The sequence below is a fragment of the Podarcis gaigeae genome (assembly GCF_964106915.1).
Source record: "Podarcis gaigeae genome assembly, chromosome: 4".
Taxonomy (NCBI): domain Eukaryota; kingdom Metazoa; phylum Chordata; class Lepidosauria; order Squamata; family Lacertidae; genus Podarcis; species Podarcis gaigeae.
Window position 1 is genome coordinate 33,259,761 of NC_139677.1, and position 27,744 is coordinate 33,287,504.

The 27,744-nt window shown below is 41.6% G+C and overlaps 1 protein-coding gene across 1 annotated transcript in view; it reads left to right on the forward strand.

Annotated features, from left to right (window-relative positions):
• LONRF2 (LON peptidase N-terminal domain and ring finger 2) overlaps positions 1–27,567 on the forward strand; it is a 39,867-nt gene extending 12,300 nt beyond the window's left edge. Inside the window, exons 2-12 of the mRNA XM_083735525.1 lie at positions 9,022–9,140; positions 9,290–9,412; positions 10,268–10,429; positions 10,958–11,180; positions 13,134–13,233; positions 14,845–14,959; positions 16,519–16,640; positions 16,975–17,133; positions 17,835–17,997; positions 21,371–21,520; positions 23,837–27,567. Of these exons, the coding sequence (XP_083591651.1) occupies positions 9,022–9,140; positions 9,290–9,412; positions 10,268–10,429; positions 10,958–11,180; positions 13,134–13,233; positions 14,845–14,959; positions 16,519–16,640; positions 16,975–17,133; positions 17,835–17,997; positions 21,371–21,520; positions 23,837–23,995 (1,595 nt within the window). The 3' untranslated portion in view covers positions 23,996–27,567. The remainder of the gene's footprint in view (positions 1–9,021; positions 9,141–9,289; positions 9,413–10,267; positions 10,430–10,957; positions 11,181–13,133; positions 13,234–14,844; positions 14,960–16,518; positions 16,641–16,974; positions 17,134–17,834; positions 17,998–21,370; positions 21,521–23,836) is intronic.
• Positions 27,568–27,744: the final 177 nt, after the last annotated feature.

The window sequence follows — 27,744 nt, forward strand, 5'->3', positions numbered from 1 at the left end:
TTCTTCTCTTCTTATGTGACCTTGTGTGGTTTTATTTCAATCATTTGTTAGTCATGGGAAGGTGGGATATAAATGTGTTAAAATAAATGCTTGGTAATTTTCAGTGGTGGCAGGTATCAAAGCCATCAAAGCAAGTATGATTCAAAGCAATTTGTTCTACCCAGTGCTTTTTTTCTTTAAAAAAATATGTTTAGAGGTACTCTCATTTTGACTCAGGAGAATCACCATTTTATAGTTCAAATCGGGGAAAATAAATACAGTAAATGGACAAAAGTACAAAGATTCACAAAATGTTTAGGGGTATGCGTACCCCTGTGTTCCCCCGGGGGGGGGGGGGGACATTGATTTTACTACTAGGAAGATTGAGAAAACCCTCTAGAGTTACCGTATAATACAAATACTGCTTTTTCCAAAATGGGGATCTCTTAGGATTTTGTTCCTTAAGCCCAATGCTGCTGGGCAGAGATGAGTCGTTGTTGTTGTTGTTCTCCTTGTTGTTGTTCTTTTATTTGTATTCCACCCATCTAACTAGGTTGTCCCAGCCACTCTGGGCAGCTTCCAACAGATACAAAAACATAATAAAACATTACACATTAAAAAAAAGACCCTATGCAGGGCTGCCTTCAGATGTCTTCTAAAAGTCAGATAGTTGCTTATTTCCTTGACATCTGATAGGAGGGTGTTCCACAGGGCAGGTGCCACTACCATGAAGGCCCTCTGCATAGTTCCCTGTAACCTCACAGTGAGGGAAACCACCAGAAGGCCCTCAGAGCTGGACCTCAGCAGATGGAGATGCTTCTTTAGGTATATAGGGCCAAGGTACAAGAACTAACCCCTGGGAACCAGTGGTGGAGGCAGCATAGTTCAGTGGGTAGAGCATGTGTATTGCATGCAGAATGTCCTAGGTTCAGCCCCTGCTGTCGCCAGTTAAAGGGATCAGGGAATGGGGAAGACTCCTCTCCCTATGCCAGCAGAGAGCTGCTGGTAGTCCAAGTAGACAATGCCAGACCGACAGACAAATACTTTGACTGGAATTATGCAGCTTCCCGGCTGAGGTTGATAGTGTGGAGTCTTCTTTTCCAGTAGACAGCCTGTGCCATATGTTCTCACATGTTTTTGGGCCAGACACTTCGTTGACACGCTTCAAAACAGAGGGTTGAAAAAGCAAATCTCTGTGCCACTGCCCTATCGTTGTGAATGGTTTCTGCTGTTTCACGATTGGGGCATGGATGGAAAATTATATTACAGTGGTACCTCAGGTTGCATATGCTTCAGGTTACAGACTCCGCTAACCCAGAAATAGTGCTTCAGGTTAAGAACTTTGCTTCAGGATAAGAACAGAAATCGTGCTCAGTGGCGGCACGGCAGCAGCAGGAGGCCCCCATTAACTAAAGTGGTGCTTCAGGTTAAGAATAGTTTCAGGTTAAGAACGGACCTCCGGAACGAAATAAGTACTTAACCCAAGGTACCACTGTATATTCACAGCGTTTTTATCTGGCCATCTCTCCCTTTTCCTCCTTCCTCTTTCTTTTCCCAACAAAACTGAAAGAGCGTTTTGGGGGGTTTTTTTTGGTTTTCCCTTAAAGAATTGGTTAAAATATAACTCAGAAGCTGGAAGTGCTTATGTAAGTTTGTTTTTCTTTCCCTAGCTTCCCTTGATAACGTGTATGCAAACATTGTTCACGTGGCAATGAAAAGATGTCCCACATGCCTTTTGGACTACAGGCATTCACTGACCCAGCAAGCATGTTGTGTCTTTTCCTAGGTCTTAGTTCAGGCTTTCGTAATCTTTTCAGGGTCAGGCCTACAGATGCTGTCTTCAGTGCTGCTTGTCCAACTGGCCGGAGCAATCCACTTTGAACAAAATATTTAATTTCTGCTTTAATACAAGGTAGGTTTAGGTAGACAATTGGGGGTTTGCCTCTTGCTCATTCCTCCTCTGCCTCACAAAATAATAATAATAATAATAATAATAATAATAATAATAATAATAATGAGCCTGTCAGATTTCACGTAAAAAAGAAGTGATAATCAGAGCTTAAAATGTTTTGTTATACTGCCTCAACGTGACCGAGAAGCAGACAAATGTGTCTGGTGTTTTAAAACGGGGTTGATGCAACCTTTAGAAAAAGAACTGATCATCCCACTCCTTTTCAAAAGCATCACATTTGCCATCTCTGAAATCCGCTCTTCCACTGGGTACATGTGCACAGAAGAAAGATCATGCAGTGGGAGTTGTGGTTACCTAGAGACTGTCAGTAGCTCTCATCTTTATGAAGCTGTATTACATTTTTATGTTGGTTTAAAATAAAATAAAATTGTACCCATATGGTTCAACCTTCATCTGTAGCTAGGAATGTTACCACTGATTTAAATGGGAAATAGATTCCACACTCGATGAATCTACTACAATAATTAGGTAACGTTTCTATGAAATCTAAGAGTAGTATATCCCAAAGCCTTGACATGACTTCAATGCACCCCAGGTGAGTTTCTTTTATCTTGCTCACATAGAAGGTTAGCCATTTCCTACTGTACTTTCCATCCTGCCTTAAGTGATAGGCTGTTATTTCTGGACAGACATGTGCCTTTGTAGAATCATTTGGCAGATAAAGAACATGTGTGATGGCTGGCTTTCTAGTTTGCAGCTCCTGGGTATGAACCTGCTCTTCTACTCTTACGTTTCCCTTTGTTTTAGCCAGCATTTAGCTGAATTTTTAGCAGTTGATAAATACTGCTGAATAAACATGGTTGCTTCTGGGACAGCAGAAGGCTAATGTAGGGCAGACAGGAATGGACTATACAGAATGAACTTAGAGAGCAGCTCTAGAATGACTGTTCTGTTAACAGCATAGGCTGGGTGTGCAACATATAATTAAAAGACTCCTAATGATGCTTTAACCACAAGTAAACACTGCAGGTGAAGGAAATGCAACTGGCTACCTGATTATATATTACTGAACTATTTATTCTTTCTGGTTACAAAAGACATTCCATAAGAGGGGAAGCTTGGGGCAGAATAGGCCTTCCGGTCGGTGTACTGATTGCCTCTTGGTCTCCCTGATGGAGCTTGACAGAACATTGCTGGATTTGTCCCAGGTTGTGGATATGGGGAGACTTTTATCTCCAGTTGAGACCTCCTTAACTGGTGACTCTCAACAATCCCAGGAACCCCATGACAAGTGTGGGCTTTGTCCCAATATATGTCAGGCAGTTGTGTGTGGGGCGGTCACACTCTGGATGGGATTTTTCTGTATTGGGTGAGATGGGATTATCTGGAGTTGGCGAGCCTTTAATTACTCCTTTATCGTAGGTGGATTACTACTACCTGCTTGAGTGGGGGAAAGCTGATTACTTTTGATCTCTGCTTTTGATATCAGTGGCAGTGATTGTCTTTCTGGAATGTTGAGGAGTGCTAAGAGATGGCACTCGGTTGCAATGTTTCTGTACCTACCTTGCAGGGCAGTTCCTGAAGGTGGTATTTACATTTCTAGTGGGAGACAACCCTGTGCAGTTTCTCAAGGTTCTGCCTGGGCTTCTTAACACCCGAGTGAGACAGCTTCATGGATCTTCTAGGGATTTCCTTCTATATCCAGGCTGGCAGGGTCTTCCATGAATAAGATTCATAATGAACTGAATAAGGGTGAGAAAACTAAAGTTCAGTCAGATAAGATGGACCTGTTGATGCTGGGCGGCGGGCCTTTTCTTAAATGGGAGTCTCCTTTCAATTAAATAAAGAACAAACATATCGGTGGAACGAGGCTTCAGAATCAGAGTCCTCAGATTCCTCGAATCTTGATTTCTTGTAGTCCTGTAACATGTTCGAATAAATTCAACTTGGTTATTCAAAAAAATAAAAAAATAAAAATAAAGAACAAGCATGCACCTTGGGAACCTGTAGCTGTTTCATGATACCAAATGGCAGCCATTACCAGTAATGCATTCTTCCAGCTTTTGAGTAGCACATAGACCTGCATCACATCGACCTAGATACTACACAACTAGATGTTTGGCATGTCCCTGGTAGCAACACCTCTGGGCTACTGTAATGCAGTGCTCTTCAACCTAGCCTTGAACTAGTTTGCAAGCTCCAGCTGATTTGAAGTGTGGCAGCTTTACTTCCTTCAGAGGTTGCTGAGCTCATATAAAAGTTATTCTTGCTGGTTCTAACTCTCCCTTAAAAAATAATAATAAATCATGCCCTTGAAAGGTACCTATTGAACTCCTGGTCCTTCAAAGGACTTGATTCCCTCTTTCCCAGCCTGCTACTAATGGCCTGCCCAGTGAAGGGATCTTTTAATTGAGAGAAGTGTTTTTTCTAGTATGAGGGAAAGACTATGGCAAGGCATGGATGTTGCTAATTTCTTTTTTATGCTGGGAATAGTGGGAAGTTGTAGTTCAACCCCTATGATTCCATGGAGGAAAAGGACACTAGCCTAAGATTTTGGACTTCTACCATAAAGTGAGCCCTCCATCACCTAGCATTCCCCTGGGTGAGCAGGGTGCAAACAGAATCATGTTGAGAAAGTTTCCTTACAGCAGGCTGTGCTCACCTTAATTCTGTCTGTTGTGGTTAAACACCCCTGCTTTGAATTTTTGCCCTATTCCAAGTGTTACAATGATGTCACCTATACTTTTAATTATTTCACTGTAAGCTGCAGTAATGTTTTTTATTTGCATTCCTGCTATAACAGAGAACATTCATTTTTAGTTGCACTTAGATGTACCTTGCAGATGCATAAACTGGTATATTTTTTGCAGCTCCCTTTTATAACTCTGAAAATTTGTAGTGGTGGTGAAGATTATTCAACGCTGACAATATTTTAGGGATAAATGCAGTACTTTTTTTTTAGGCTGAATGCAGTAAAAATGAAATGTTAAATTTACTTCACTCTGTTCTGAATTAATAATTAGTAATACCGTTCCCTGAATAAGCCTTGCACCAGTTTTATTGGTTCTTAAATCTAGTTTTCTTCTTGCGCTGTAGTAATGGGAATTAAATAGAGTTCTATTTAAAGATGCCCTTGAAATGTTGTGAAAACATTCCTTACTTATTCTAGAAAGTCACAGTGCAATCATGAATCCCAGTATATCCACTGTATCCTCTACATCAGTAATATCCTATACACTGGAGCTAATTCCAGTAAGAGAGAACAAAACTGTCAACCAATTTGTTGTTGTTGTTGTTTAGTCGTTTCCGACTCTTCGTAACCCCATGGACCAGAGCACGCCAGGCACTCCTGTCTTCCACTGCTTCCTGCAGTTTGGTCAAACTCATGCTGGTAGCTTTGAGAACACTATCCAACCATCTTGTCCTCTGTCGTCCCCTTCTCCTTTTGCCCTCCATCTTTCCCAACATCAGGGTCTTTTCCAGGGAGTCTTCTCTTCTCATGAGGTGGCCAAAGTATTGGAGCTTCAGCTTCAGGCTCTGTCCTTCCAGTGAGCACTCAGGGCTGATTTCCTTCAGAATGGATACGTTTGATCTTCTTGCAGTCCTTGGGACTCTCAAGAGTCTCCTCCAGCACCATAATTCAAAAGCATCAATTATTTGGCAAGCGAAGTCAAACTCACAATAATAGCTGCATGGTTCTATGAACATGCAGAGGTCTTCCAGCACCTGTTATGTGATCCCTTTTAACTGGAGATGCCAGGAATTGAACCTGGGACCTTCCACATGTAAAGCAGATTCTCTCCTACTCAGCTACGATCCCTCCTCAAATAAACTGAAATCTGTGTTCGATTTTTACTTGGACTACTCCTTTTGCAGAACTAGAGTTTTGTCATTGTTGGTTGGGGGAACCCTGTAATTAGCATGTAGAGATGTGATTTTTCTACTTGCCCGCCACCCTGCCCCTTGCAAAACAACAACAACAACAACAACAAACCAACAACTTTGCCCAGTTTCCCTCCTTGTGCTGTAAGGGCCTCAGCAGTCTCCTTTTGCTGCTTCCAGTGTGATTATTTCCTGCAAGCCTGGCATTGCACTCTGCCAGCATATGGGTTTAGGAGCAATCCTGACCCACCCGGGGCAGAATCTCTGGCACAGCATTTTGTGAAACGGGCAGGATGTCAGTGTGATCTGTGCAGAATAAAGTGAGGATTCGCTTCAGACATACTTGAATAGTTTCATGAATCGTAACGGCATGAGTGTTCAAGCCCATGGAAGCTCTGGCATATTAGCGTTTAGTTTATGTGTCTGGTTAATGAAAGTCTACCTCTTTGCCGCAAATAGGTTTCCCCCTATAACTTTGACAGCAGTTGCTGGTCTGCACTCATGATTATGGAGAAATCGCCAAAAGGGATGTTGTTCCAATATAACACTCCCCACCTCCCCACCCCAAAAAAGTTCTTCAAAATCTACACATAAGAAATGCTGCCAGTTACTTAACCCATTCTGCAGCACAGTGTAGTTTCCTAGTACCATTTATGCCCGGATCCAATCTAGTATCAAACAACGTGGGTCACCTCCCAACCTTTGCTGTTTTGTGTGTGGGATTCAGCTGCACACCTGCAAATTCAATGGATTCGGCAGTCTTGTACAACCAACACGCTTCCAAAAGCCAAAACCTTTCTTTAAGTAAGGAAAGTGATGGGAAGATACACTGGAAAATGTGGGATAAGGGTTGAAATGACGCAACCTCATACAACCTCAGGTTGAATGTTCGGACCGAGTTGTCTGGAAACAACCTTAAATATATTTCATATGCTTCACACAGCTTGTATCCCATTATGGTGGCATAATGTGGAGATCAGATAACAAACTGTATATATAATTTAATTGAGGCCAAAATAACGCATGGCACGAAGTTGTGTGGATCTTTTGTCCAAAAGGAGCTTTGAGAGGCTCTGCTTAACCTTTCCGCTACCAGCTGTTCTTTCTGGTCAAAATCTCCTCTCTGTAGTTTCAGACAGGAAGAAATATATGAGCATGTGGTTTTACCCCCTGTAGTGAGAAAAAATGCCTAGGCGAGGGGCATTGGGAGAAAGGATAAGCAGATTCTCCCCCATTTGTTCCCTCACTAAACCTAAGGCTTTTTTAAAGCTTGGGGGTGGGGGGGGGGAAGAAAATACATTTAGGGAAAGACTGATGTAACTGCATATTATACACAGTCTCAGTCTGTTTTAAAACGCTTCCGTTGTGCTTGCACAAACATGTTTTGAATTGTGCTGAAAAATATATTAAGTGCCCATGTCTGTCACGTAGTTAGTCATGGTAAAACACATGCTCCTTGTAAGCTTTGGTAGACTGTGTGTGTGTTCCGTAGGTGATGTTAAAGTACTTGTTGAAAACATGCCACACCTTCCTTAAGAGCGATCCTTGTTGAACCAGAATGGTTAAGACTTCCCCAACAAGTTAGCCAAATATTTCTTTTCTGATTCACCCTTCATTGCTATAGATTTCAGGGAGGAAAAAGACCCCCCCCCTTTTTAAAGCATAAACCTTAAGAGATCCACTAGCATATGTAGAACATATGTAGAAACGCCTGCAAAACTGTGGTTCAGAGCATTGGGGACAATGCTGATACAGAGTGTGGAAAGTTCAGCCTGAAATCTTACACCGACCAGGGTGGTTAGTCCAGATGTGATCCTCCAGATGGCCCTAGCTACCATGGCCAGTGGGATAATGGGATTTGTAGTCCAACAGCATCTGTAGGGTCACTGGTTAGCTGCCCTTGCTGTACATATTTACCTGGCAGTAAGACCTGTTGAACTCAGTGGGACTTAGATTTGAGTACAAATGCATAGGATCGAACCATCAGAGTATTTTACAGAGTGTCTACCTGACTTGTTTGCTAAAAGGCATGAGTACCTGCTAGAAGCATAAAGGACTAGCAGGTGATTCAATAACTTGACCATCAATGCTGTCATTCACTTTTTCATCTTCATCTGTTCGTACCTGTTGTCTAGCTTTTCATTAGGAACTGAGATGGTTTAGTCACATGCCTACTTAATTAGTTCCCTTTCTAAACATCTTTGTTCACAAAACTTGAGTACAGTTTCTAAGGACAGACTAAGAGAACTGAGCCTGTGGGAGGCAAAGAGGAGCTGTAGACTTCAAAGTTCTGAGAGATATTAATCACATGAGTGGAGTCTTGCTGAAGTAGGTTTAGAGACTTAGCTCTGGTTTTCACCGGTGACCTTCTGTTGCTTAATTAAGGAAGCCAATAAAGCCTTGAGTGCTTATCCCTATCTTTGAAGGGAAGCAGAGGGGTCTCTGCTTATATTGAGGTCACTTCCAGACAAGCTTTGGTACAAGGTTTGTGGGGAGGTTATATGATATTGGCTGCTTATTGAGCGTTCATCCTAATTTGTTTGCAAGGAAGGCTATATAACATCGAACCAAGCAGTTGCTGTTCCAAACTTTCCAGTTGATTTGATGCTGATTTTTTAGTATATATAAAGAAAACCTTTATCAAAAGAATCCTCCTCCTAAATATATATGCATTGGGAATTTAAATTATATAATTCAGAAATAATAATGTATGAAAAACAATAGTATACTGATGGCCTCAATCTGGATGAAGGGCCAATAATCATTTTAATGATTTAAAAAAATAAATACTGTTGCTTCTAAGCCTTCTTGTTTCTGCAGAGGAAGAGTTTGGTCTTCAGGAATTGTGAACCGTGAGCTAATACAGTATTACCAATTAGTAAGCTTGCCAGCTACTAGAAACTTAAGCCCAAGGGTCATAGTGAAATGGCATGCCAAAGTGTTCTCATGTTTTATAATCCTTACAGAACCTGATGTCACACTGATCTCGAACTTGCCACATACACCCCTTTTGAAAGCTGCCTGGCGATTAGCTAGGTAGCTCTAAAAATACAATGCTTTATATATGCAGTCTTTTAGTAGAGATGTGTGTCTCAACCATCATATTCTTAAAAAGGAACAAATGCTATTATAAACAAGAGAGAGAGGAACTGATTATGTTTTGATTGTGCCTGTGTAAAACTAGCAAGATTTAATAATGCTAGACAAAAGTTTCCCTTACATTTTCTCATCTGCTGCTTATATTTCAGCTTCCTGTAAATGTTCGTTAATAGCACAGCGGGCAGAACTTTGTACAGCTATGAAGAATTATCAACAGGCTCTTTATGATGCAGAGGCACTCTGCCGAAATAAACCCCATTGGCCTAAGGTACAAGGTTCATAAGCTGCTATGGGGGAGGTGGCAAAAGTTTTTGTTTGCCTATGGGTAGTAAATATGAAATAATGAAATGCATGTTTCCCACATTTTTTTTGAAACTGAAATACATTGAGGTTTTTCTGTGTGTTATGTTCACACAGGGTCATTATGTGAAAGCACAAGCTCTTTCTGGATTAGGAAGGATTGAAGAAGCATTGAAGGAATTTCTTTATTGTGTTGCCTTAAATCCTGAGTGGAGCTCAATGAAAATGGAAGCTCAGAAGGTAGGATAACTGTACCAACTTTGCATGTGGTCAGTGCAGGGAATAATATATGCACTGTATATATTATTGTGTGAGATTGTGAGTTAGTCATGGGTGTGGTTCTCACTGCCATGTTAATCAGCTCATGATAATTAGCAGAGGGATTTATAGCTTGAGTAGCTTGATCATTCCAATGAAACAATAGCCACTGTTGCCTGTGGATTTGCCCGCTGGTTAAAATAATCATGAAGACCGTGGTTTGCAGCTAATAGCCTTTGAAACCGTATCTAACCTGTGGATGTCCTCCAACTAGCTTACCAACCAGTGAAGGTCTCACATACACCACTACTGCTGCAGCTTTGCAGCTGATCTCTATAGCCCCCCCCCCCAACCTATAGTTCCTTCATTTCTAGTGTATTATACTGTTCTGTCAAAGACCTCTAATCATTCACTTTATCAGATAAAACTATGTGCAGCCTGATTAGCACAGGCATTGGGCACAGCACCAGCACTGCTAACCAGAAGTTATTTGCAAGCTGGGTTTCTTACCCAGGAGATTCCAACTAAACATCAGGAAAAACTTTCTGACGGTAAGAGCTGTTTGACAGTGGAACGGTCTCCCTCGGAAGGTTGTGCACTCTCCTTCCTTGGAGGTTTTTAAATCAGAGTTTGGATGGCCATCTCTCAGGGATGCTTTAACTGAGATTCCTGCATTGCAGAGAATTGGGGTTCCTTCCAGCTCTACAAATTCTGTGATTCTATTAAAGTCCTGAGAATAGGGTGAGATTGTTTCAGCCCCAAGACCACTCTAACCCGAGTAACTGCAACAGCATTTCAAAACTTGTTTCTTTCCCCCCTCTTTTTTTCTTTGTTTAGATAATGTGTGAGATGTTTTTCCCAGCATTTGAAAACGTGCACGATAATCTAACAACACCTTTTTGTAATCGGACCTCGTATACAAGGTTGAAACCTGTGTTTCTAAGTAGCATAAACACACAGTCTTCTGGAGAAGATGGGTCAACTGCAGAGACCTCAAAGGTAAGGCTTACAACACGTATGCTTCAAAAATGAAAGTTGGGGATCAGAATATCACCTCCCTATCTGACTCTTTATTTACTGAGGTTTAGAATACACCGGCAAAGTGATTACACCAGCACTTTGGAGCACAGTGTACAGAAGTTTCTCAGCTTTGGTCCTAGATCAGTAAAAGTCAGTAACATGGTAGTTCACAAAGGAAGTGTTTTGCTAATGGGAAGAAAACGAAGTGAAAGAAATTGCCCACAAAAAACCGAAACTGTAAAGTTTTGCAAATTTGAGGAGTCCCATTTAAAGCATACTGGGGAGACTTGCAGTCTTGAGATACAAGCCAGAGCTCGTCTGTTCCAGTAATTATGTAAATAGAGCCCTGCATGAGCCACTGTTCCACTGACTTGGATAATTATCCACTTAGTCCATTTTTATGTAACGGGTAGGGGATGATTTATAAGCAGCAGTTGTAAAGGTCATGCAACAGCGGTCTGTGAAACTGTTCCTGAATTGAAGATGCTGTTGTTGTATCTGTTTCAGGAGGCCAGCTTGAAGCTAGCTAAAAACCTGTCCCAAGAGACTGATGCATATCGAAGTACAGAGTCTTCTGTTTCTCATCATATACTGGACTTCTCTTTTGAAGACAACAAAAAAACTTTGGGAACGGTCCTCTCCAGTCTGCCTGGCGCAAGCTTAAAAAGAAAGTTTTCTAGTGAAGGAGATTTACAGAGCTTGGGCGTCCCTATCAAAATTCCTCGAAAAGGTGTGTTTTTTGAATGAGGATCTCTCCTTTTCCTTGCTTTGTAAGGAAATTCGCACTACTCTGCTTCTGTGGTTGGTAGGTTATTTTTCATTAAGAGCACCTGGGCAATTTTTGCCATGAATACTGTAAGTTAAAAAGTTAAAAGTTTGTAATATATACACTGTTTAATGTAATAAGAGAGTGCTCTTGCTGTAGAAAAAGGGTCACTAACCGTTTTTTGGGACCAGCGGGCAAGTTTTGAATTTTGAGAAAGTGCTGTGGGCACCATTCACACCTGTGCCATGGAGGTGTGGCACAATGGCACATAGCTGCTGTGGGGTGTGTGGCGTAATTAAAGAGAGTACAATAATTTGCTTCTCTGCCCCTTCCTGCCCCAGAAAATTTCTGAAAGTCATCCATTTCCTTCTGAACCTGTTTCTGAAAATCGCACGATATTGATTTTTCTCTCGCTCACACATGCTGTTGTTGTCAAATAAAAGGGAGCATTCTCCAGAACCATAAGAAACGCGGCAGGCGACCACAACACACACCCCTCTCTCATGCACATGTACACAATTGCTGCCCACATACAGGTCATGGATACATGCCTCTCTGTTTCACACACACACACACACACACACACACACACAAATCACGTGTTCATCTCTCCCTCTCTCACACTCAGGTGTCTACAGGAATTTTTCTCAACTTAGGGTGTGGCTCAAAACGAAACACTGAATAGGGGAGAGCTGGCTATTTTTTCACAGAAAAATGAGAACAGTGGTGTTGCTACACCTCATCTCATATCTCAGGGTCTTAAAATAGTAGAAGGTGTTTGGTTTTTTAAAGAATTTGTGGAATTGGGGCATTATCCACAGGCACCAGGTTGGCAGCGTCTGTGGGATGACATGACGTGTCACAGCAGGCAAAGGCAAACTCAGCCCTCCAGATGTTTTGAGACTACAATTCCCATCATCCCTGACCACTGGTCCTGTTAGCTAGGGATGATGAGAGATGCAGTCCCAAAACACCTGGGGGGCTGAGTTTGCCTATGCCTGTGTCACAGCTTTTGAATTTAATTTGATACTTGGTGATAAATTTGTAAGATTCTTTTTTAAAAAAAAAAACACTTTATGAGTTGAAATAGTATTTTAATTCATTGTTCGTTCACCCTAAGGGCCCCAAGGGCAGCTGATAACAATTACAGCACAATGTTGAAAACAATTTTAAGACAAAGCCCAGTCACATAAATAAGGTTGGTTGTAAAATTATGCATCTCGAAAGCCAGGGTAAAGAGTGTGTCATTGGCATTTGCTGAAATTTGTTTAAAGAAAACGCCAGCTACAACTCTTTGGAGAGAGAGGTTCACTCCTAACCACCAAGGTCATATACAATAAACAATAAAGTGGGCAACATGTGAAATTTTACAGCCAGACCTGTGTTCCTTCTCTGGAGAGCAGTTTTGATGCAACTCCCAGTTTACAGTATTGTTCTTTTGCAGCAAAAACGATGAACTTGTGGCATATTAAAGATGAACACATTAGTTGTAACATAAGCTTTCATGGACTGGAATTTACTTCATCTGATTCAACAAGTTACCCAACTTCATTGGTTTTGTTCTGCAGCAGCTTTCATTTGCTTTTGATGTTTTTCAGCAATTTCAGATATGAAAAATTAATTCATTATCTGTTCCTCCGGAGCTGGAGATAGCAATTCCAAATTATGTAAACACATGATTTTTCTGATAGGAAAATGGGTGCCTTACGCTGTGCTCTTTCCAATATCTACTTTAGCCTGCCCTTCTCTATAATACTCTAAATTCAGTACTCCAGCAAACACTTTGTGAATTGTTGGTTTAGTTAGTGAAAAAGCTCTTAATGCAGGATGACCTTGAACAATTAAAACTAATAATAGGGCCCTTCAGTAAACCTTGCTGATTTTCAATGTGTGTGTGTTCTCTCTCTCTTTTTTAAGATGGAGATGCTTCTTGCGAAAATCCCAACTCTCTTCCCTTAACAGCGATACCCGCAAGCCTTGTGGATGCATCTGATTTTGAGTGTTCCCTTTGCATGAGGTATTAGCAATAAATGGACTAAATGTTGTTTGGAAAATATTGTGTGGCATTTTAAAGGCGGAGGAAAGGGGGAAAGATCCTGTCTTATGCACACTAAGCTATTTAATTCATAATCTATCGATCTATCTACCCATGGAGGTGAGGAACCACTCATCAGCTGGAGGGCTGGATCTGAAAGTGGTCAACTTTCAGGCCACATTGACAAGATGGCCAACCTGCCAGTCACCCGATGCCATAAAAACCCAGAGCTCCTGAGTGCATCCTATACCCACTGAAAGCAGCATGGCGGTGTAAGGTGCCAAATTCAAGCAGTGCCAAAGATAAAGGATCCGTCTGGAGTGTGCTGCAGGTTCTCCTGTTGCGACAGGGGATTTACCTTTGGGTGCTGCTCGTATCTGGCACCTTGCCCTGCTGTGCTAATTTTGGCAGGGATCAGGTATGCTTGGAAGTGACCCGGAACTCCTGAGTGTATTCAGTCCCTGCCGAAAGCAGCACAACAAGGTGCGGTGCCAAAGGAACGTCCTGTGAAATTGGGTGACAGGCAGGTGGGCTGTAGCTCAGTTGAAAGGGCCTTGCAGGCCCTGAATGGAGAGAATCGGCGGTCCTCATGTTGATGCCCCCTATCTTCAGCAAATCAGCACAACATTTTTTTATAGTGTATTTGTTGATTTGCAGAACTCGTAGGATTGTTCAGGCCAACAATGTGTCCTCAGAGGGCTTTTTTCTTCTTCAGCCTGAACTCTCCAGAGCTCAGTTCTGGCACCTCTCAGGTGGGTGCCTTTGCCATTATAAGTGAACAAGGGAGGTGTTCCTAGTGAGTTCTGGCACCTCTTTTTCTAGAAAAATAGCACTGGTCCTCCAGATGTTTTTTGACTCTCAGCTCCCCATCAGCCCTAGCCAGCCGTGCCAGTGGTCATGGAAGTTAGGTGCTGCAGTACAAAAACTTCAGGAGGGCATCACATTGATTTCCTGTGGAATATGTGCTCTATAGCTATGCTCAAACTCTTTTTAAAAAAAGAACTCTCAGTCATATAGCTTACGAAATTACTTGCCTCGACAAAAATTGTACAGTTGAATGTACCAGAGAGTGAGTTACTGCCACTGACATTTTGGGAGCAGCAGCATTCAAAATTCATCAAGCGCCAGGTGCGCTTTGCACTTGCCCATTGGCCACTTGCGACCAAGTGAAGATGCCCAGGTGCCAGGATGGCGCCTGATGTCTCCACCATCTGGAAGTGCATGCCTGGGGGTCCTTGGATCTTGACTGTTTTCACACACTACTACCACATCCTGTAGAATTCTATCCATTATATTTTATCTGCAAAGTCGGAATGAATTTCAGGAACCCAAAAGCCGTATTGAAAAATACGACTTTTGAGCCGTCTGGCCCAAAATAGCAACTAGAATTTCTGTTTTGGCACCTGCAACCCTGGTTTAAGGAGCAATTTGGCGTCTACCTTATATATCTGAGTATCTTAACACTGGGGAGCTGTTATTTGTACCTCATGAAATCACATATGCCTTTATTAACGCATGTGAAAAATCTGGAGTTGTGCTTTGAACGGAAGTGTGGAGTGACCAGTTGTTTTTTCAATGCTCACGATTGTTCAGGTTATTCTACGAACCTGTTGCTACTCCCTGTGGACATACCTTCTGCCTCAAATGCCTTGAACGTTGCCTGGACCATAATCCATACTGTCCGCTTTGTAAGGAAAAGCTGTCTGAAGTAAGTTTTCCACTATCTCCCATGGGTTGCTTAAATGGAAGCCTCTTGGTTGGGTAATACTTACTGTTAGCAAACCAGGTGCGGGGGGGGGGGGGGCTGGCTTGCAAACTAAGGAATTGGTAATGCAGAAGTAGGTGTGTTCCAGTGATAAAGGCCCTCAGGGTATGCAGGAAAACTTTTGGGTGTGGCTGAAATACCCTCCACTCAAAATTGCAGCAGGACACAAGGCTAGGCATGCTCAAGAGTTGCACAGCTCAGCTTAGTTTTATTTATATTTATTTAATATATTTATGTCCTTTCCCCCCCAAGTTTGGGAATCAACGTGGCTCGCAACGTTTTTAAAGCATCATTATAAAATGCAAAGAGTGTGGGACTCTTAATCTCCGGGTGGTGGGTTTGAGCTCCATGTTTTGCAAAACATTCCTGCATTGTAACGGGTTGGACTAGATGATCCTTGAGGTCCCTTCCAACTCTATGTGTGGTTCTAAACAGCTGTGAATAGAAGTTAGGCTGAAAGGAAGCAAGGTGTTTCTTATGTGCTACCCTTCAGCCTAAGTTCCCAGAGCGGATTTGGAGGCCAAGAGATCAAGCTGTACGCTATCCCCCCAAAATTATTGCAGGGTCTGGAAGGCTTTCCTCTTGGGGGAACAACTAGGTTTTTCATTTGATATGATGGCAAAGTGAAGGGAGGAAGCTCATTTACACACTCTTTAGCCCAGACACCGCTGAAGGGATTGGGCTATTGTGGACCTCCTGAGACTTGGATCCACACACCCAACTCAAGAGAAGGTGTCAAATATTTCTGGAACTGGCCTCATGAACACTGAGCCTGCAGGGACTTGCCACACTCCTGCTATGTCTGAGCTGGACTCCTCCTGGCTCCAGCTGCTGCCCACAGAGCCAGGAAACGTGGGGGAGGGATTAGTAGAGGAGCAAAACAACAACAACCCTCTTTTGGCAAGCTCTGTACCTATTAATGTGAACCTCATTTTATAGCTGGGCATCTCAAAGAAGCTTGGCTAGCAAGATGTGAATATACTGTACAGCAGTAGTTAAACATGAATTATTTCCTCCAAGGTCGTTTTTTACTACAAAAAAGGAAAGTAATTGGAAATTTCTTTGCAGTACGGCTTTACCACAATAATAGAATGGTTCCTGTTCTTTCTTTCTTTTTACAACATCTTCTGTAGATACAGTAATGAGTGCCCCCCCCCCTATTTTCCTATCCCAGGTATCTGTCCTGGCTGTTGAAAACCCTTCACTGCACTATACAGGATTGTGCCATCTTTGTGTATTTTGCACACACTTTTTCTTCTTCTCTTCAGACTTTAAGGCAAGGATGGCAGAGCCTGGGGCCTACAGATGATGTTGGAAGTCAGACTCCTGTCAGCATATCTAATGACAAGGGATTGTAGGAGTTGCCATCCAACAACATCTGCAGCCCCCCCCCCCAGTGCTTTTAAAATATGGAAAGGTTTGGCTAACCACACTAACTTCATCACTAGATTCTGCCCCTAAGCCAGCTTTGTTACTGAGATCTTGAATGCTTTCATTTTTAGTTTTTGGCCGGCCGAACTTACAAGAAGACCATCCTTACTGAAGAATTAATAGTTCGCTACTTGCCAGAAGAGTTGTCTGAAAGGAAGAAAGTTTACGAAGAAGAAATGAAGGAATTGTCAAAGTAAGCAGCCTTCCTATGAAAGAGAGGAGGGCAGGGGCGAAGGGAAAAAGCCTGTTACGATGTGTGCCTTGCTCATGATTGTGCTGGCTCATGATTTATTTCCTTCAAGCGCACCACAAGCAGTAGGCCAAGAACAAACATGGAGTGCAGGCCTGCTCCAGTTGATTTTAAAACTGTGGATTAATGTTGCATGTGGGTGTGTCACTGATAGAAGGAAGGCCTAGGAAATAGGGAATAATAATGTCAACACAGCCAAGCTTATTTCATGGCAGGTTTCAGAAAATAGCTTTTGGCTGCATGCGCTGATTTAATATGACTCTTCGTTCTCTTACAGCCTGAATAAAGATGTCCCCATCTTTGTGTGCACCATGGCATTCCCTACCATTCCTTGCCCTCTTCACATCTTTGAACCCCGCTATCGGTTAATGATAAGAAGATGTATGGATACTGGCACCAAGCAGTTTGGCATGTGCTTAGCTGATGAACTGAAAGGGTAAGCAAAGGATTTGGAAGCAGACTTGAAAATACTAAATTCCCGAAAGAGGTGCTAGTGTTACGGAGTGTGTGTGTCTGAACCCACCTGTGTGTCCAGCGCTCAGGTGTATTCATACACACACTGCCAAGAACTTTTAAGGATCTATGGCTAGAGTTACGATGTGTGTTCGTTATGAATATGTGTTTATCCATAACCATGTGCCGACAAGAAGTTCTCACCCAAAAGGAATAAAGAAAGATTGTTTTATTACATGTGTTGAAAGTGACTTGTGTGTATTACATGCTGACTCAGATGACAAAACGACAATTCAAGCAGGTAGCAAATCCTGCAGAACATACACACCTTGATCTAAAGAGTTAAAGAACTCCTAACTGTTCCCCCTCAAAAATCTCATGGGGAGTTGCAAAGTACTAAGAAAATCCAGCCATCTGAACGTAGTCCCTGCAATTCTTCTAACACCAATGTTGCAGCCTTTCATCCGTCACAGAATAGGCAACCTAGTTCCACGTGCGTTGCATCTCTCTGATCACGTATATGCACAATTTCTGCAAGAACCTTTTACAGCTTGATTCTAGACATGCTTATGCATGGAACTGATGATTCCATATTGAATCAATGAGACACATTCCTTAAGTATGCTTAGAATTTTTAGGTATACTTAATGCACAGGACTAATATGGCTCTCTTTGTCCCTTCAGGTTTGCTGATTACGGCTGCATGTTAGAGATCAGGGATGTGAAGTTTTTCCCTGACGGACGTTCAGTTGTTGACACAGTTGGTGTCCGGCGTTTCAGGGTCTTGAGCCATGGTCAGAGAGATGGGTATAATACTGCAAACATTGAATACATGGAAGATAAAAAGGTAACTTGTATAGTTTTGTGAGGCTTTTTTCTGCACTTGCCTTCCAAGTATGCATCCTTTTATTTAATTAACTGCAAAATAAATTATGTTGGTTTTGGGTCTCCCCACCATTAGACAACCCCATCCTAACCTCTTAATAATAACCTCTCTTCATCCCTTGCCATTTTCTCCTTCTCTACCAACCATAGAAGCTTCTTTCCCCAGTAGCTTAAGCCGTTTCCTTCCTCTCCCCTGCTCTGCATATTGGTCCACTAACATTAGGAAATTTAATATTTGATTACTTTGAATTGAAACACTATGCTCAACAAGTTTTGAAGAGACAGCATCATACCAAACTTCACAATGACTGGAAGCATATTCCTGGAGATGTTTATAACTTTATTGTGTAGCATTCCTAGTTGTACATGCCCTGCACAGCCTGAAAAATATATTGAGTGAGAAAACATGAATTTATAGCAGCAGCAGTTTGGGGAAACAAGCAACATGAGAAATGGGAATTTCACTAAAATTGGTGGTTATAGGTACTGCTAGTAGTATTTAGTGGACAAATGTTAGAACTGGCATATATAATCTGCCTGTAATTTGTATCGTGCCTCTTAAATAGTGGTGCTCTGCTTTAGATTGTGATAAGGCATTAGAAAGCTCTATATCGGATCACACGTTCCTCAAGCATGCTTTGGTCACTGGTGCTTAATCCTGTTAATTTCTGCAACTGGTTTCTCCAGCAGCACAACGTAAAGTTGTTCTCAGATAGAAGGAACAGATGAAGGCATAGAGAATAGGATATCATTCTGATCTTGAAGGTTAAAATAACTTGAGCTACTGTGTTGAGTTTTGGACAGAATACTAGAAATAGATCTCTTATTACATGCAGAGCAAGAGTTGGCAGCAGAAAAAAATCATTTGTTCAAATATACTCAAATTACAACTCATCTCGTAAGGGTCTTTTACCAGTTTATTTGCCTAATATCCACTCTGTAAAAAGACTTACCTCCCATCCTCCACATCAGTCATGGGCATCGGGGAGAATACAGATGACTGTTTAGCAAGTGGCATTTCAAACAGCGTGCATATATATAATCGCTCACTGTTTATTGCCATCTTTCCATCCTTCAAAAGGAGGATTGAAAGCTTACCAGCCCAGAGGTTGCTAATCTGCAACACGATTGTGTAAATAATTGAAAGCACATACACACATTATTCACTGAATCAGAAGGGCACTAATGCAGCACTAAACCATGAGAATAACAAGCTTTGGAAATGCTTGAGGTGAGAGGGAGTTGGTCCCTCCCAGAATCTGGTAGAATTCCACTTTTTAGTTTGCACATTCCGCTACCTCAAAATATGGCAGAACCTTCTTTTGTATCAAGGGCGCCATTTTGATTTCCATGTGAATGTCTGGACAAAAGCTTTGCCATAAAACAGTGGCTCGAGAAGTTTCCACGTGAAGCAGATGTGTGTAAAATTGTACGCTTGTGCTTCATGCACTTTGTTGAACTCTCTGCTCTTCACTTTCCATCCTTCCCCTAAGAAGGTTGTCCTTGTGGATGACTGTCCCTTTTAAATACAGTGAAATCCTCTTAATGCAGAAGCCACATTGAGTCAAAGAGGTTTGATCTGCCTTAAGAATAGCACCCAAATGCATGAAGGCTATGGGAGAGCTCGCAGACCCATTGCGCTGTTGGAAGCAGTCGCTGAGTTTAAGGATCTAGGAGGGGAGATAGCAAGTTAGGCTCAGTGGTAAGAGATGGAAGTTTTGACTTTTTAGGTGGCTGCCACAAGTTTCCAGTACAAAGAAATTGCTTCCCCATGCTAGCAGGCCTTGGGGAATACAGTCATACCTCGTGTTGTGTTAGGTTCATGTTGTGTCTTTTCGGCTTGCGAACGCGGCAAACCCAGAAGTGTCTACTTCTGGGTTTTGCCGTGTGTGTGTGTGCGCGCGCAGAAGCGTTCTGCGTGCTTCGCACATGAGCAGAAGCGGTGCTCCAGTTACGGGCTTTTTGGGGTGCGAATGGCACCCCGGAACAGATCGAGTCTGTAACTAGAGCTACCACTGTAATGTTCTTCCTTGAATAATTGGGAGTAGCCACTCATTTCAGTCAGAAAGTTTCTTCTGTATGACTGCTTCTATAAGGTGTGGGTGTCATGCTTCCGTTACGATGGTTTTTGAATTATATTTAGTTTATTGTATTGTGTTGAGTGGTTTGCTGTTAATCTATTTTGGGGGGGGGTTGCAGATGCCTGTTTTATTGCATTGATTTTAATAATCTGATTTGGAATATTTTTTACTGTTACTGTTGAAGTATGGTGGAGCTTATTTTTTTTACAGTTGTTTTTAATGTTCCATTCATTTTTGAAAAAATATATACCCTTAATGAAATATCTACACACATCAATTAATATAAGGTGATCAATAATACACAGATAAGAACCAACATGTTAAAAACATGCATACATAATAGTGATCTGTGTCTGGATAGGTTTGCTGAATTAAAAGTTTTAGCTGGCTTCTCAAAAAGTATAGAAAGAGTTCCTGTCTAACATTTAAAATATACATATATATTTGTAACCTATGTTTTAAATTGTTTTAAAAAACAATTTATATTGGTCTTTAAACAAATACAATTAGCATTAAACACTGATCCAGCAGTACATCTGATGGTGTTCGTTTTATCCATTGTCTCTAGACATACACTTACACATTCAACATTCAGACGAAAAGTTATCTAAAGCAGTTAGTATAAAAAAACCCAAACGAGATGAACACCTTTACCACCCAAAGGATCTCTGTTTCGCTTTTGAAGGAGAAAGTTTGTGGCCCTTGTGATTGCAAAGCAAGTGTTGGTGGGTTTTTTACAGAAACTTATTGCAGTTTCTGCCACACACGTAGGGGACAGAATGGGTCTGAGTAGAGCTTTCAGGGAGTACACCTTCTCTAGGCTACACTGTCCTCTGCCCCAGTGCCCATTTTAGCGCAAAAATCAAGTTACTGTGGCCCAAGTCATTTTGAAAGTGGTTTAACTGTTTAGGCAGCACTTTAAGGCCTTAACCATACTTACCCTTTGCTCCGTTTTTTTCCAGGCACAGGTCCACACTTTCCTGGTCTGTGTCCAAGTGCTCTTCCCCCCCACTCCGATCTTTACCAGTTTAAACCCACTCTTTAAAGCTGAATCGGAGCAAACAGCTATTCAGATATTCCCTGGATTGCTTTTTGCTCCAATTCATCTTTCAAGAGTGGGTTTTTGCGGGGAAAATTCTGAAGCAAAAAAGGGGGGCACTCGAAATAAACCCTAATTTATATTATCTGCCTTGTTTTTGTCACGCTGCAAATGAGAGAAACATGACTTTGAATCCCTTTTTGTGCATTGTGCAGGTTGAAGGGGCAGAGTATGAAGAACTTGTCCGCCTTCATGATTCAGTCTATGATCAAGCTGTCGCCTGGTTTACTTCTCTTAAAGACAACATGAAAGCGCAAATTCTGAACCACTTTGGGTCCATGCCAGGGAAGGAGCCTGAGCCACAGGTAAGTGCTATACATACCACAAGTCTCCATTCAAAAAGATGTTCATGGATCAGAACATCTAAGATCACGGAGTTTTGCAGGGAGGTGGACCAGAGGTTCCTTTCACCCTTCCTCTGAAAGCGTGGGGAAATTCCTGGAGAACAATCCTGCAGACCAAAGCTTGCTGCTTGAAAGTGTGGAGCAGCAGGGCCCAGGAAATGTGCAGTATAGGGATAGGGTCCATGCAAACCACATCCCTAGGCCCCAACAAAGGAATATAAACCTAATAGACATCAAGTGATGACACTGCAGTGTGAGTAGAACAAAATATTCCATTTTACACCGACACATACACACCCCGTCCCTAAAACAACAGCAGAATTCTCAGAGCTGAAATTTGTAAGAAGTTCAATTTACTAAATTGAGAAAGGGTCAAAGCTAGGAGCGTGCGGAGTACGTTTTTCACCAGGGGCCAAGTATGCATTATATGCAAATGTGCCTTAGAACCAACCCCCTTTCTTTAAAAAAGAAAAATAACTTTGGGAAGAAGAAATTTGGAATGGAGAGACAGCAGGGGAAGTGCTTAACCCCCACCGCCCACCCCTTGCCGCTGCCAAATTGCTCCCTGACTGCTTTTCCCTCTATGAGGTTCCAGCACACATTTATGAGGCAGTTAGGATGAGAAAACGCCTGCCAACCTAGCAGTTCGAAAGCACCCCCGGATGCAAGTAGATAAATAGGGACCGCTTACTAGCGGGAAGGTAAACGGCGTTTCCGTGTGCGGCTCTGGCTCTGGCTCTGGCCAGAGCCAGCGATGTCACGCTGGCCACGTGACCCGGAAGTGTCTCCGGACAGCGCTGGCCCCCGGCCTCTTGAGTGAGATGGGCGCACCAACCCCAGAGTCTGGCAAGACTGGCCCGTACGGGCAGGGGTACCTTTACCTTTACCTTTAGGATGAGAAAACCTGCTACTTCTCTCTGCTCCAAATACCTCCTCCCAAAACTGTTTTTCTGCCAAAAAAAAAAGATAAATTAGAGGGGGAAGGGCTCTAATTCATGCTGTTGTTCAAGTTGGGGGAAGTGTTGCAGGTACTCCACCGTTAGATTTTTCAAGAGAGAGAGAGAGAGAGAGAGACTGTCCTTCTGCCCTAAAAATACATATATTGGTAGCTAGTTGCTATACTAAACTGTGGTCTATGCTCACTTGCTTCTGGGAGTAAAACAACAACCACCACCTTTAAAAACATCTAGTTAAATTTCTGCCACCAATAAATCTTGCACATTTGGATTACCACCCAGGGAGAATCCATTAAGATGTTAAATCCTCATTTGTGTCATAATTACATTTGGACTTGCTCACATAGACTGATAACTCATTTTAACAGACAGACATTGGAGCAAATTTTGTACGGGCTTCAGTTTAGCTTTGTTTCCTTGGTCTGTTTTTGTGCATTAGCTTTTTCTGAGATTATAAACCAATCATTTTGTGCTAGTACAGGGTGAAAGTACAGCCTTATCAGTAACACGGGACTGTTCTATCGAAACAGTTACAGAGATCTTCCTTTGACGATTGCACTTGAGAGACCACATAGTGAGTGATTGGGGTGTGTGTGTGTGTGGAGAACACACTCTGGAAATTTTAGAAAGGAGCAAATCTGCATGAATGATCAGTGTTGTTCTTAGTTCAGCTTTTAGTGCTCAAAACTGCTTAAAGCCAGAATGGAAAAAGCAATTCTCATTAAAGGAAAAATCTCCACCCGTGTTATTCTTCCTATTTCATCAACAAAGATTGTGGGATGGCCTCAAGATGTCCATTCCTATAATGCCAACTGTATGATTTCACATGGGCTTATAACCTAAACATGGTAGTGGATGACTTAGATGTACATTCAGTCTCTTTAAACAAATACACATTCTCTGTCTCTCTGTCTCTCTCTTTCTCTCTAACTATCATGATAAACACCAGTATTACAACAGACCAAAGGTTATTGTCATATTATAGCTTTGTTTGTTCCTATTCTGTGCCAATTATTTTTAGCCAGGTATAATTTTGTCTTAGACAGAGATCAAGCTAGAAATAGAAATAGTTTCAGAAAAGAGAGTGCTCTTTTGGTTTTGGGCCGACTCCCTGTTATAGTACTGTTTTCTCCAAAAGATGGGTTGGTGAGAGGAATAGAGGGTCTGTTCTCACTGTCGGTCGCCTGAGGATTTTGCAGAATGCGGTATTTTGGATCACCCTATAAATAGTAAGACATTTTAGTGCAGAGGGTTGTCGTTTAGATTTTTCTATAAATATTAAAGATGTTAAGGATGTATTGTTTCGTTGTTCCCTTTGCAGAGCAACCCAAGTGGTCCAGCTTGGAACTGGTGGCTGTTGGCAGTATTGCCACTGGAGAACAGGGCCCAATTGGCCATTCTTGCCATGACTTCACTTAAAGATCGTCTTATCGCCATACGGCGCGTATTAATATTTGTGACACGCAAAAGACCTAGATGACACATCCTCATTTGTGAACAGACACTGAAAACAAATGGTTGTGAATACTCCTAAGTATTCTCAAGAGACCGACGCATTCTTCCCTTTCAGTGAAACTGATCTGCTCATCTAAGCACTCACAATTTTTTATTTTTTATTTTATTTTTTTGCACACACTATGCCCAGTAGTTAACCAAGCATTCTGTGCCTCTTGTCCTGGAGAAATCTGAGCCTCTTAGAAGCTGCGCCACAATCGCAGCATAGCCGATCGCTGCAGGCAACAACTTGGAATCGCTACTTGCAACCAACTGTCCATTTTATCACAGGGGGACAACTGAGTCACAAGCCCTGAGATGCCCCTGAAGCCCCAAGCAGCCATTTTGAATTCTACACAGCAGAACTCGGAACAAACAGTGGATTAGAAACTGAAAAGAAACTTTGAAAAACAATTCTTAGAGGTTGCCAGTTGAAGGGAAACCCCCCAAAATATCCTCCAGAGGAAGAATGCACAAGACAACAAGTGTTAAATGAACAGGGGGCAGTCTTTTCGTCTGTAGCATATTGACAAAATGATTGATCTGTGAAGCAAAATGTGTTTTCCTGGACGTTCGCCTTGCAAGACAGTGTTTGACCAAAAGAGTAGCTGGTGACAGCACTGCGGCTGATCAACCCTCCCTGTCTTTGTAACTTGCATGCTGTGTGTAATGGGAAATAGTGTTTCGATGTATGTATAGGATGGTCGGGTTCCCCTAAACCGCCCCCCCACTTCCTACAAATAGAAAAAAAGAATAACCTCAGGTGACCCGTGTTACAATATGGAAAAAAGTTACTTATGGATAGCCTGTTGTCAGTGGTTGTGACTTAGATATCGGTACGCATGAGGATCCTGCAGCCTCCCGTGCCGGATGGAATTCCCTGTGTGCGCGGGATGCTTTTTTTTGCTGCCATTGGAGCCACTTGAGCATGCTGAGCTTCATTGCTGGATCATGGCCAGCATTTATAGCATATGTACATATATACTTGGTTCAAGCAGTTCTGTGGTAATCTCTCAAAAGGCCGCTGAGATATAGAATTGCCATTTCAAATTACCCTTCCATGCTCATTCTGTAAGTATAACTCAGAACAGGTAAGATCCAGTTTCCACCTATATTTTCAACAGCCATGCCAGCCTAACCTGTTATACTGGAACAATGTTTGTTAGCAAATTTTTTAAAAAACCAAAACGATAATATTATTACTCGTTATGTACCGACCACTGTCTGTGCTTGGAGTCTTGGTTCTCAGTGACAACTTTGAGAGGAGGCACATACTGAAATCTGTAAAGGCAAATTTCAATGCAAGCTTAAATCAGGTGTTAACCTTCAATTAGTTGTTGGTTCTGTAAATATAGCTGTATTTTGATGTCTCAGTATGTATTGTTAATAATTTTCTTTTTTAATTTTTTTTTTTTTTAAAAAAGAGGTCTGTCAGCCTGTTGGAAAGAATTTTTAAGCAGTGAACGTGAAGCTGCAAAAGCACTGTTGCAAACTGCTGAACTCTCCAAATTGTAGAAAACAATTGTGTTAACAACTTGGGAGAAATAACACCGGTTCAAATCTCGGAATGCCGTGTGAATTGAAGACACAGGTTCACGTGCAAATAAGACAGGAAGGTGAAAATAGTGGCAATACCAAAATATTTCAGAAGTGCCTCCTCCTTAAATTACAAAGTGTGTTCTCTTTTGACGAAGGTGTGAACACTTGCATGTGAATTCAGGAAGCAATATCATCTAAAAGGTGATTGACTGCATTATCCGTACCGTAATTGTAGTCCGAGTGGTATTAGATGATTGGCAGAAGTATCTAGTCGGAAGTTGCCAGTAGCAGTTGCCTAGGAACTGATCAACACACACCCTGAATGTACTGTAGTTGCCTCTACCTTGAATTCGCCTTTTGTAGTAAAGTATTGACCTGTGACCACACTTTTAATTGTAAACTGCATAACTTGCAACCAATGATCTAATAATCTCTACCATAGCCTTCCTGCAAGTTCTGCTACCTTCTACCAGAGCTGTGTTTGTAATTCCTTCAAGAGAGCTAGCATTAAGCTAGAGAAAGGACCGTCTTGGTGAATTTTCCCTTTAATCTGCTCCCTGGGTGCTATCATACTTTCCGAAACACATCCGTCTTCCTGTAAACCAACCCCCTGAACATTAGAAGCTTCCAAGGTATCTAGTTTAAAAAAAAAAAAAAAAATCCCTTCAAAATGTGCCCTCGTTAATTTTTGGCAGGGAACTTCGACAAACTTCATGATTTTTCACAGTACCTTTGTGCTTGCTTAAAAGTTGTTTCATATATTTTCCCTCCTTGTCTTGTTTTCTGTTAATAGCTGAAGTTACACGGCAGTTGAGCATAAACAGGAAACTTATTTTGTTCTGCTGATTTACTGTTTCAGCACTTTCCATGTTTAAATTCTGTTCTCTACAGCACCGCTGACATTCTTATTTGGTGTTTTGTTTTGGTTGGAGGACTTTTCTGGCAGAATTCAACATGGTACACTTAGCCCTTGAAATGAAAGGTCAGGTTGTCTGCTCTTTTAATAATCAACGTCTGTCAAGTGAGCAGACGCATTAATTGAAAAACATGACGAAAGCCAACATTTAATTTTTTTTTCTCTTAGGCTGATTGGTCTGGCAGCCTAAGAGAAGTGGGGCTTAGGGTATCTATGGTCTGAAAAGCTTTGCAGAAAAATGATCCAGACATGTTTATTGATTATGATAAGGAGGAGAAGGCATTCCGTTCTCCTCTCTAAACAAACATGCAAAAACCTGTTTTCCATTATAAGCCTGCTGTGTAAGGCTTCCATATTAAAAAAAATCATTTTGTAAGTGAAATTAAATCTTCTTTAAAAAAAATAATTCACGGATCATACCAGTTGTTCGCTTTTGTGGCCTTTTATCTACTGCTTTCGAGATCTCCTTTCTTCTTTTCAGTCACTGATATTGCTTTGTGACTCCAGTGAGCTGATAATCAGCAGATTTCTGCTCCTTTGGCTTGTTGCTGTAGTTAATTTCAAAGAGAATCAATGGCAGAGGGTGTTCAGAAAGCTGTATGCGTAAGTCATGCAGTGTCATACATAGCTGAAGGCCTGGTGTTTGGTAGCGCCTTAATTTTGCAGCTCTGGAATGATTGTATCAACAAAGCACCCACAAAAACCAGATCCTGGAGCTTGTGACCAGTTTTTTTTGTGTGTTTTTTTAAAAAAAGAAAACGTATTTTATGTAGATAAAACTTGAAACAAAATCCTTATCTGTTTTGAAGCTAGTTGAAGAAATGTGTGTGTATCTACGTGTGTGGGTGTGTGTGGGTGTATGTGTATATATGTACAAATATAAATTATTAATCGCATTTTTGTACTTGGTTAAAAATAAGATGAAAGACAAGTATGTGTTACAACTATGTTTGGCACTTCTTGTTATATGAAACAAAAGCCAAACCCCTTTTTTTAAATAAAAATAAGAAATTGCTGCAATGTTCATTTCATGTATATTTGGAATATTCATGGGGAAATGTATTTATGTGATATTTGGAATAAATAAATTCTGTTCAAAAGTGTTATCTGTCCTTTTGCTAATTTTGCATCAGGAGTCAACTGTTGTATTATATCCCTTATTGAGAGAACCAGTAGCTCAAGTTATGCATTTCAGGAAATGCTAATAGGTGGTTTAGTGCTACACATGAGCTGCAGGGAGCCCAAGCAAAGCCCTGGGTTCAAATGCACACACTCTCTCC